Below are 9,721 nucleotides of genomic sequence, written 5' to 3'. Positions count from 1 at the left end.
ATTTTTTTTTACATGTGTGCGCGCGCGGGGCCATGAATATATGTGTGCCACGCGCCCGCGGAGGCCAGAGAGGACGCCGGATTCCCTCGCACTGTGGTTATGGATGGCTAGGTGGTGGGAACTGAACCCGGGTCTTGTGGAGGAGCAGCCAGTGCTCGTAACGACTGAGCCATTCTCTCCAGCTCCGACCTAGCGCCTGGGCGTCTCTGGGCAGCGCGTCTGGACCCTCGGCCTTCCTTTTAATCGACCACGAGGCTTCACGCAGCAGATTCCCTCCCGCACCCATTTCCTCCACTCTCCGGGTTTTGACCACTCGCCAACAGCGACGAACCTACACTGTGAACCATAGCCAATGAGGGCTCTGTGTGGGCGGGCCCACGAGAATATCTCGCTTCTGATTGGTCAGCAGCACTCAGCAAATGGCGGAGGCGCTGAGGCGGGTGCTGAATGCCGGCAGCGCGGCAGGGCCCGGAGGGGACGGCGCTGCCGGGCCGCCATTGCTGTTGCTCGGCGCTCCGCGCTCTGCGCAGACGTCGCTGCTCTTTGCAGCCGCTCTTGAGGCGGCAGGGGAAGGCCACGGGCCCGTCCTCTTCCTGACACGGAGGCCTCTTCAGAGCCTGCCGCTCAATACACCCGCAGCACGAGACCATTGGCGGCTCCAGGTAAACGGAGGGCTGGATCTGGCAATGCGTCACCCAATGGCGGGCTAGGTTTCGCGTGAGTGACAGTTCGATAGGCAAATGGCAGCGTGGATCGTAGATTCATAACTAAATCGTCATAAAGCCCATGTGGAAGTGGTGGGTGGAAGAGGCGGAGTAGGCACGTGGCCCGGGACAGTGCGGGTTTACTTAAGATTAAATAAAAGACGGTCCTGTGGTCGGGCGGTGTTGGCCAGCATGGGTGACAAACCAAAACCACCAAAAACGACAACAAAAAAGACGGGCTTATCTAACCTGCGCGAAGCCCTGGGTTCTTTCTATCCCTTGAACCAGACTTGGTAATATATGCCTGGGATTCAGTTCTCAGGACAGAAGTGTGAGGCCATCCTTGGCTACAAAATGGGTTTGCGATCATCCTGGGTTACATGAGACCCTGTATTAAAGAAAATAAAAACATTTTCCTTAAATAATCTTGGGTCGCGAGAAGTGCTGGAGAAGGGAGGGTGAAAAGGGTGAGGTATTGGAGCTGGTGCCTCATCCTGGACCGGAAAGTATAGAAGTGAGGTGGCCAGAACAGGGCGTTTTGACCCCTATATTAAATCTAGCCTTTTCCTATCTTCTAGAAGGTTCGATTCCAGTATCCATCCTCAATTCAAGAGCTTCTCCAGCTGCTAGCCTGTGCCCACGAGGCCCCAGCACCTCCCCCGTCCCTTCTACTCCTGGACGGCCTAGAAGAATATCTAGCGGAGGATCCAGGGGCCCAGGAAGTCGCGTACTTGGCCGCATTGCTTCTGGATACTGCTGCCTATTTTAGCCACCGTCTTGGAGCCAATGGCAGCTGTGGGCTTGTGGTGGCCTTTGAAACCCAAAAGGAGGCAGATGGCGATGCCCCGCATCTAGCATTACTTCAGCGGTATTTTCCTGCACAGTGCCGGCTGCAGCCAGACGCCCTCCGCTCGGGCCAGCATGGCTGCCTTCGGGCCAGCCTGGAGCCGGGCCAGCCGGGCCCCAGGACAGAGTGGTCAGTGACTTTCTTACCCGGTGGAGAAATGACAATCACCCCATGGTTTGCCGAGGCTTCTAAGCTCAGCCCAGACAAAAAAGGTTTAGGAGCAGGAAGCCAGTCCTTAACTTTGGGGTGTGACGACCTCCCTGGTCCTGGGTTTCCCTTGGATGGGATACTTAAGTCAGGGACAAGGACAGATTCAAAGACCTGAGAAGCATAGGTATTCTGTTTATAAGCTAGCATTATTGTCGTCGACGTTGTCGGGGGCTGGCAAGATGGCTCAGGAGGTCAGGCGCCTTGGCGACAATCATGATGACCCAGGACCCACGTGGTAGAAAGATAGAGAACTGACTCCTGCAAGTTGTCTTCCGACCTGCACGTTTGGGTAGAGGCACACATATGCCCTCCACACTAATAATAATAATGAAACCTTTAAGATAAATAAGAGCAGCGGAGCCGCCTCTGCCCACTCACCGTTGTTAGTGAGGTCAGCCATGTTTCCTAGTTCAGTTCTTTTTATCTGCTGCATTTTTTACCCAGACAGGCTCTCTTGTAAGTCAGGCTAGCCTCAGACTAGATACTTAGCTGAGGCTGCCCTTGAACTCCTGACCCTCCAGCCTCGTCTCTTGAGTTTGCTCCTATTCTCGCCGCCTCTGGCACGTGCCGCGGGTGACCTAGTGACCTCCGTGTGTTGCCTGACATACTGTTGGGGTCTAGTCAAATATATACATAACCTCGCACGTGTGCTTAGGGTGTACAGGTGGGTGAGGGTCCACTCCATGTAGGGTATGCATACATTTAGCCTTCTTAGGACAGCCATTTTTAAAGCCATCACACTGAAGCTGTGCATGATGGAATGTTAAATGGTAAGGCTGGCTTTGGTCGCGATGGGAGCTCACAAGTGCAAGGCTCTCTGTGGCCGCATAAGCTGTTGGAAGCCATGCTGCCTCAGACCAGACCCTGTCTCCAAAAACCAAAATGGGCCAGGCGTGGCGGCTCAGGCCTTTAATCCTAGCACAGAGGCAGGTGGCTCTGTGTGTATGTGTTTGAGGCCAGCCTGGTCTACGTGACAAGTTCCAGGCCAACCAGGACTATGCAGTGAGACCCTGTCTCAACAACTAGGGGTCTGGACGGAGCTTGTGGCTAGGAATTCTCACTGTGACAGCTTTGGTTCTCTGTCTGAGGCCTTTCCACTCCGGTGGGAAACCCCTCACCCACACTCCTGGACATAACCCCAGTAAAACTTTTTTGGTTTACCAGAGTGGACTTTGGTGGTATGTGTACTTGGGTTTTCTGTCTGGGCAAGTGTGGATGTCCGTTCATGTCCTGCAGGAGATGGACGGTGGATAAGGCACTGGGGTTCGGAGCAGCGTGTATTGGCAGCTGGTGAAATGTGCAGTGACCAGTGTAGTCTGTCTTCATGTCGCCAGATCCAAACCTTCAGTGCTGGCCGTCTGTTTCCATGGGCCAGGACCAGGTGAAGCCAGGGTCCGAGGCCATGGCAGAGGATGGGGTGTGGCGCAGTAGGCAGAGCTCAAGTGCCACGCCCAGCACCACGGGAGCTGGTGTGGTGCAGCTTGTCCACGGTCCCAGCACTGGGGAGGTAGAGTCAGGAGCATGTGGGGGGGGGTGTCAAGGTCACCTTCAGCTGCCGTGTCTCAAACTAAACTATGGGCCAGCAAGAGAACGCTGAGGGTTGTGGTGCAGTCTGCAGTCTTTGCAGCAACCCAAAGGCAAGATGGGAGGCAGACGGGAGAGAGAAGCAGCATAGACCGCCAGCCTGGAATAGGAAATCAGGCAGGAACAAGGCGCTCTGCATTGAGGTGAGAGGAATCAGCTTCCGTACATGACCTGAGGCACACACACCCACACTCACGTCATACATACACAAATGACACAGTCGTGGTAGAAAACCCGATATATATATATATATATATATATATATATATATATATTTCTATACACAGATAACTCTCCATCTTAACATTGCGAGGCTGTCACTTCCTGGGGAGAGGGCCAAGATCAGCTGTGACTTTAAGTATGGTCTCAGCAATCCCGTTCAAGAAGTTATAGCTGGAGTCCTAGGAACAGGCCACGTAGCTGGGATGCAGGGGCTCTGGGTCTGGGACAAGGCTATTCTCATAGGGGTGGGGGTAGGGGCCATCAGATGAACCCCCGTGGGCCCCTTGGGAGCCCCCTGAACTGTAATCTGTTGAGATGCCGGAATCGGACACCACAAGGTACAGGTACTTCAAGTGAGGTGGAGTCGGGGGCAGCTCAGGAGGCAGTGCCCGCGGGCACAGGAGCTGAGAGCTGGGGTCCAGGATGGTATACTCGAAGCTGGAAGGCGAGGTGCCCTCCGGCCTGGGCTTCGAGGCCAAATCAGAGGGGCAGGAAGATGTTTCTGAGCCTTCATCCGCAGTCACAGGGTCCACACTGTCCCCAGGCCCTGAGAGGGTCTCGCTGCATGGGGTCCGGGGCAGCAACCACTCATCCAGTACCAGGTAGGGGTCCTGGGCATGCTCTGTGCCCAGCGGCTCCGGTAAAGGCCCCTCGTCATCTGCCCCTGGGTCCCCAGCCTGAGTCACTCCCCAGCGGCGCTCTGAGAGGACCTCTAGGTGGGCAGGTGGATCCTCAGGGAGGCAGCTACTTGGGCTCCACCACAGACAGCCCTCGTGCTGCAGCAGCCATAGCTGGAAAGAGAAGGCCTGCCTGTGGGCTCAGAGCCATGGCTTCAGCGTGTGGCAGCAGCAGCCCCAGGAACAGAGAAGACAAAACGTCACCTACCTGGAAGTTACCCTTGTGGGTAGTGAAGAGACCCTCAAACTCGCTCTCTGGGCTTGGGATGCCAGGCCAGATCTTCTGCCGCAGGGTCCTGAGGAAATCGTTAGAAACAAGTCCGTGAACCTGTGACGCTCAGCTCACCTGTGCCCTCTCAACCCCCCCACCACAGTGACTTCCTGCAGGAAGGCGCAGCAGCCTGTGAAGGAGGCATTAGCAAGGCCCTACCGAAGGGTGACTGGTAATTCTGAAGGATGCATAGGAGTTTGCTGTATCCTGCCTCCGACATCATTCCTGTCCTCAGGCTAGGGATGGGATCCCCAGAACCCTCACAAGTGCGAGCATGTTTTTCAACGAAGTAAATAAACGCGGCCACAAAAGGCAAACAGGCTGTGTACTTACAGAAAGCCAGAAGGGCCAAGCTTTGAGTGCACTGGGAATTATAAATACCTCAGCACGGCTGGCTGGTCAGATCATTAGAGCCACTCGCTTAAATCTTTCCCATTAAACTTTCTGGTTGATTTGACAAAGTTGACGACATTAGGAATGGAACCCACAGAGGAATGCAGGAAGGAGCCATCGCTAAAGTCAAGGGAGCTCCAGCCGCCGCCCAAGAGTGAAGCCCGAGAGTGCGTGTGGTCTTGCTTGTGGGCTAGCTCTGACACACTGTTTGTTACTGTGATTACTGTGAGTGTGAGTGGACTTGCTTGTGGGCTAGCTCCGACACACAGTTTGTTACTTACTGTGGGCAAGTGCTCACGCCAATCTGAGCTTGGCTTTCTCTAGAGAGGGAGATCCCGGGGATGATCTAAGGTAGAGCTCAGTAAGGGGCTCACCGGCGGTGGGACAGCAGGGCCAGCACGGTCAGCAACAGCGAGATGAGGACGAGAATGAGGGACAGCGTCAAGATGAGAGGGTCCAGGTCTGGGAGGCGAGAAGGTCAGGAGGTTTGCCTGGTGTTTGGCCCGGCTCCTCCTTCATCCCGGGGAACCGGGGCCTCACCACTAGCGGTCAGTAGCGACGCGGGCTCAGACCAGGCGCTCCAGAAGCCGCTGAAGCTGGGCTCGGCCATGCGCGCTCGGACGGCGAAGGTGTAGCGCGTGCCGCCCCGCAGGTTGCTCAGGACACACTCGGTGCGGCCTTCCAGGACCTCCACCTGGGGCGGGGAGCCAGCACAGCTAGCCAACACACCCAGTGAGAGGGGGTGTGGGGCTCGCACCGCACCGAGGCAGCTAGTCAGCACCCGAATTATGGGAAGGGTGCCTGGGGTGCTCAAGTAATGGTGTCAACTGATAAGTCCCGTTCTTGCCTGAAGGCCAATCAGAGAGAGGACCCCAAAGTCAGGAACTGGCCGTGGGCCATATAAAGGCAGAGGCAGCCGGGCGGTGGTGGCCAAGCCTGTAATTTCAGCACTTGGGAGGCAGAGGCAGGCGGATTTCTGAGTTCGAGGCCAGCCTGGTCTACAGAGTGAGTTCCAGGACAGCCAGGGCTACACAGAGAAACCCTGTCTGGAAAAAAAAAAAAAAAAACAAATCCAAAACAAAACAAAAAACAAAACAAAAGGCAGAGGCAGACACCTGACAGATCGCCTCCTTGGTATCCGAGATTTTGTGCCAGGTTGTGAGAGGGGCTGAGGCTCTGATGGGTTGCCCCAGAGGCACGAGCAAAGTGGGGGTGGGGCACAGTGACCTATCGTGAGCTCCAGTGGCAAGGGCTCGGTGGACCCAAGTGGTGGGAACAGAAAGCTCCGGAAAGCTGTTGTTCTCTGACCTCTACAAGTGCACAGTGCCAAGTGTGCCCCTCCCCCCACAAATAACACAATAATGTAATGTTTAAGATGTCTAAATGTCAGGCAAGAGAGCAGTTTTAAAAATAGCGACGGGATGTTGGACGCTCGGAGAGGCACTTGAGGGAGTGGGGACTTTGGGCAGCACTCAGGAAGGCTGGGTGGGGCAGTTCTTTCGGCTCTCACCCTTTGTGTCCCCGCTGCCCGGTGGCCCGCTGACACGTCCACCTCGTAGCGGATGTGGGTGGTCATAGGTGCCCCAGGAGGTGGCAGCCAGCGTAGCACCACGTGGCTGCCCTCTTCTGCCCGGCGCGCCAACAGCCCCGCGGGGGCGTCCAGGAGCACTGCGGAAAGTGAAGTGGTTGGTGTAGGCGGGGACCCAGTGCGGTCCCCACCCGGACCGGCGTCGCTCCCATCCCCTCTCACCTACCTACTTCATTGATATGGATGACGCGGTGGTAGCGAGGAGATCCGGACGCCTCCGTCACCTGCAGCTCCAGCGGCACAAAACTCGACGTGTCCGCGGTCGGCAGTGAACACCAGAAACGCACCGAGCCGCGGACGGTGGGCGCATGGTGCAGGCGACACGACTTTCGTGACTCACCCCTGGGCAGTCGGGGGAACCGAGAAGAAAAGGTTGAACAAGTAGGGAGGGCAGGAGGTGACTGGAGAGTTTCGGATTTCGTTGGCTCACATCGTGGGCACCAGAGCATTTTGACTACCACGACCACTTAGTGCCCAATTTCCAGCGTTAACACCTGAGCGCATTGATGGAGAGGAATTATTCCAGCTCCGGCCACCGGGGGGCGACCTCCGCACCACCCCCATCCCCGCCTCCGTTCCCGGAGTTTCCCACCCTGAACCTAGTCTCCAGGCCGAGGGAACCATTCCAGGCTGACATCCAGGAAGCTCTGCTGCACCCCCCCCCCCAAGGCCACCCAGGCCTGGGGGACTCACTCGAGCTGGTAAAAGAAGCTGTAGTTGAAGCCCATCCCGGAGCTCGCCGCTTCCTCCCAGAAACACACCAAGTCTTCCAAGCGTTGGGTGAAGCACAGAAGTTCTTCGGAGCCCCGGGATGCCAGCAGGGCCGCTAGAAAAGAGGGTAGCCATGGCGGGGGGAGGGGGCATCAGGGAAGTCCAGCTCTGCCTTCCACAGTCCCCTTACCCTCCCTCTTGCCGCCTGTGCAGATCCGATAATTTTAGTGCCCCGCCCTCTTCTCCAAAAGGGCCTTCGAGGGGTCTTGCAGAAGTGGCGCCTCCAGAACTCCCAAGAGCAGCGACCCGCCTGCCTTGTTCCACCCCCGTGCGCACGCCCACTCACCCTGCAAGTTGAGCAGGGGCTCGCCCCGCCCCAGCGGGTGTGTGCGCGCGCAGAGAGCTCGGCCTCCTATCGGTTCCCGCAGGCACCCGGCTGTACCCCGATAGCGCCAACCGTGTCCTCCGCCCCCTTCCTCCTCCTAGCAAGCCGTCCAAAGGACCTAGCACCATCCGCCCGCCAAACTGTATTTACAGTCAGCAGCGGGTCCTGTTGTACTACTACCTGATCCGTCTCACAGTCTTGTGAGCTCGGCCACCTCCTCCAGGACGTCGGACCGAGTACTACCTTACCCCTGCGATTTCTGCCATATCCCAGACTCCCTCAAAACACTCTTGCAGGTCATCCCAGCAACCGGAGGTGAAGGCAGGAGGGTCAGGAATTCAAGCCCAATGTCAATTACATAACGAGTCTGAGGCAGCTCTGGCTACACAGACCCTGCCTCAAAATCAAAAACAGTGCAGGCCTAGACACAGGCCTTCAATCCTAGCAGTTCAGTGTCTAACCCTGGAATGTCTAGTTGGATCCTGTTTCAAACAAACAACAGCCGAAACCATCGTAAGCCTTCTGGCCCGAGCATCATTCCAGGGCTCAGAGACTCTGAGGTGCCTCATCAAGTTCAGACACCAGTTTGTCCCCTAGGACCCCATCAGGAGGTTCAGGGGACATTTAACCCCCGGGAACCAGGCTGGGAATTCAGGCCATAGCATTGCCCTTCTGCGACTTAATGAGGAGATGCCCATGTTCATCTCTTACCTTTGCTCTCAAACTTGGGGTCCGGGAGGCTGGGTGAAGGTGCCCAGGCTGCCCCAGCAAGTAGGAGACAGAGGGTGCCAACCCGAGGCCAGAGGGGCACCCTGAGCTGGCCCATGGTGCAGCCCCAGCTTCGGGAAGCTCAGGGCTCCAGCCCCCCCTTTCGCCCCCCACCTCCCCTTCCCTTTCCTCTCTCCCCTTTGCCCTAGTCCACAGCTGGGTCAGCAGCAGCTGCCGGACACAGCTGACCAGGAGCTTCTAAGTGGCAGCTCCCTCCAGGGGGCGGGGCCAGCTAGCAGTTCGGGGACAGATAAGCTCCGGGCCTCCAAGGGAACAGGGGCCTTCTTGGGCACAGCCACTGCCTAACCCAGTGTGGGGGTGGGGCGGACAGCAGGGTTTTGTTCCGGGTGGGTTTGCTGCTATGGTCATGGACAGGTGACTTAGCTTGCTTTACCGTCCTGTCAGGGGGTCTTTGGATCTTGCCTGCTGTGGAGCTGGCAGGCCACACAGATGGAAGCGAGGCTGTCACCCCAGCCAGTGTCTCTTCTCCAGCCCGGTTCAAAATAAGAATCCTAAAGAAAACTAGCAACTGGGTGTGTGAGTGGGATCAGGCCGTGCAGTGTGACAAACGCATGCTACGGTGTTTTCTGTTTATAAATTACATGGATTTGGGAATGTTAAATATAATTTATTTAAAATTTTACGTGTATTTGTGTGTGTGTGTGTGTGTATGCACAAGTGCAGCAGGGCACATATGGGCAGCACAGAACAACTTTGGAAGTCAGCCCTCCCCTACCATGTGTGTCTGGTTCTGAGCTTAGGTCTTCTGTATTGGCAGAGAGGTCCGTGAGCAGCTGCGCCATCTCTCCTGAGCCATCCCATCAGCCCTTTCTTTTGACAGGTTTCATCGTATCCCAAGCTGGCCTCAAACTCCCCATATAACTAAGGATGCTCTTAGACTTCTGGTCCTCCTGCCTCCACTTCCTGGGCGTTGGGATGACAGGCATGTGCCACCGATGCGGTGCTGGGGATGGAGCCCAGAGCCTCGGCCATGCTGAGCAAGGCTCTGCCAACGCCACAGCCCCAGTATTGTTTTGCTTTCTTCCATGCAGGCTGTCACTAAATAGCCCTGAATGTCCTGGAACTGTGGCAATCCTCCTGTCTCAGGCTCTTGGGTGCTGAGATCACAGACCTGTGCTTTCTAAACTTAAAAAGAAAAACAGAGTAGAGTGGGGTGTGGTGAGCCAGCACGTGCTTAGCGGGTGGAAAACCCTAGGTTTATCCCCAGAACCACCAAAATACAGAGATAGGCGGATACATGCATGCATGCATACATCATACATACATCATACATGCATACATGCATACATACATGAATAGGCACATTTGGATATATACATACACACAAAGATACATGTATG

The 9,721-nt window shown here is 56.2% G+C and overlaps 2 protein-coding genes across 3 annotated transcripts; one reads left to right on the top strand and one right to left on the bottom strand.

Moving 5' to 3' along the window:
- Positions 1–402: 402 nt before the first annotated feature.
- Swsap1 (SWIM-type zinc finger 7 associated protein 1) lies at positions 403–2,926 on the top strand. Its single transcript, XM_052188857.1, has 2 exons — positions 403–662; positions 1,283–2,926. Exons 1-2 carry the CDS (start codon positions 420–422, stop codon positions 1,874–1,876), a joined length of 837 nt encoding a protein of 278 aa, XP_052044817.1. The 5' UTR covers positions 403–419; the 3' UTR covers positions 1,877–2,926.
- Positions 2,927–3,573: 647 nt separating this feature from the next.
- On the bottom strand, positions 3,574–8,534 carry Epor (erythropoietin receptor). Of its 2 annotated transcripts, none has more exons than XM_052188854.1 (8): positions 8,304–8,534; positions 7,190–7,322; positions 6,663–6,838; positions 6,419–6,576; positions 5,449–5,602; positions 5,283–5,370; positions 4,453–4,540; positions 3,574–4,373 (listed from the first exon to the last, which is right to left on the bottom strand). In XM_052188854.1, exons 1-8 carry the CDS (start codon positions 8,416–8,418, stop codon positions 3,747–3,749), a joined length of 1,539 nt encoding a protein of 512 aa, XP_052044814.1. In that variant the 5' UTR covers positions 8,419–8,534; the 3' UTR covers positions 3,574–3,746. The 2 variants fall into 2 exon arrangements, with proteins under 2 accessions (XP_052044814.1, XP_052044816.1); XM_052188856.1 differs by having other exon boundaries at positions 3,574–4,358; positions 8,304–8,532.
- Positions 8,535–9,721: the final 1,187 nt, after the last annotated feature.

The sequence above is a fragment of the Apodemus sylvaticus genome, chromosome 7, assembly GCF_947179515.1.
Source record: "Apodemus sylvaticus chromosome 7, mApoSyl1.1, whole genome shotgun sequence".
NCBI classification, from domain to species: domain Eukaryota; kingdom Metazoa; phylum Chordata; class Mammalia; order Rodentia; family Muridae; genus Apodemus; species Apodemus sylvaticus.
The sequence above is the reverse complement of the archived record's forward strand: the minus strand, read 5'-3'. Positions and strand labels throughout refer to the sequence as shown.

Excerpts from the sequence above, each read along its gene's own strand:
- Epor (XM_052188854.1), bottom strand. The coding sequence starts at position 8,418 with ATGGGCCAGCTCAGGGTGCCCCTCTGGCCTCGGGTTGGCACCCTCTGT. Across the intron at positions 7,323-8,303 it reads CCCCAAGTTTGAGAGCAAAG|CGGCCCTGCTGGCATCCCGG; the intron begins GTAAGAGATGAA and ends CCTCTTTTCTAG. Across the intron at positions 6,839-7,189 it reads AGCTTCTTTTACCAGCTCGA|GGGTGAGTCACGAAAGTCGT; the intron begins GTGAGTCCCCCA and ends CCGACTGCCCAG.
- Swsap1 (XM_052188857.1), top strand. The coding sequence starts at position 420 with ATGGCGGAGGCGCTGAGGCGGGTGCTGAATGCCGGCAGCGCGGCAGGG. Across the intron at positions 663-1,282 it reads GAGACCATTGGCGGCTCCAG|AAGGTTCGATTCCAGTATCC; the intron begins GTAAACGGAGGG and ends CCTATCTTCTAG.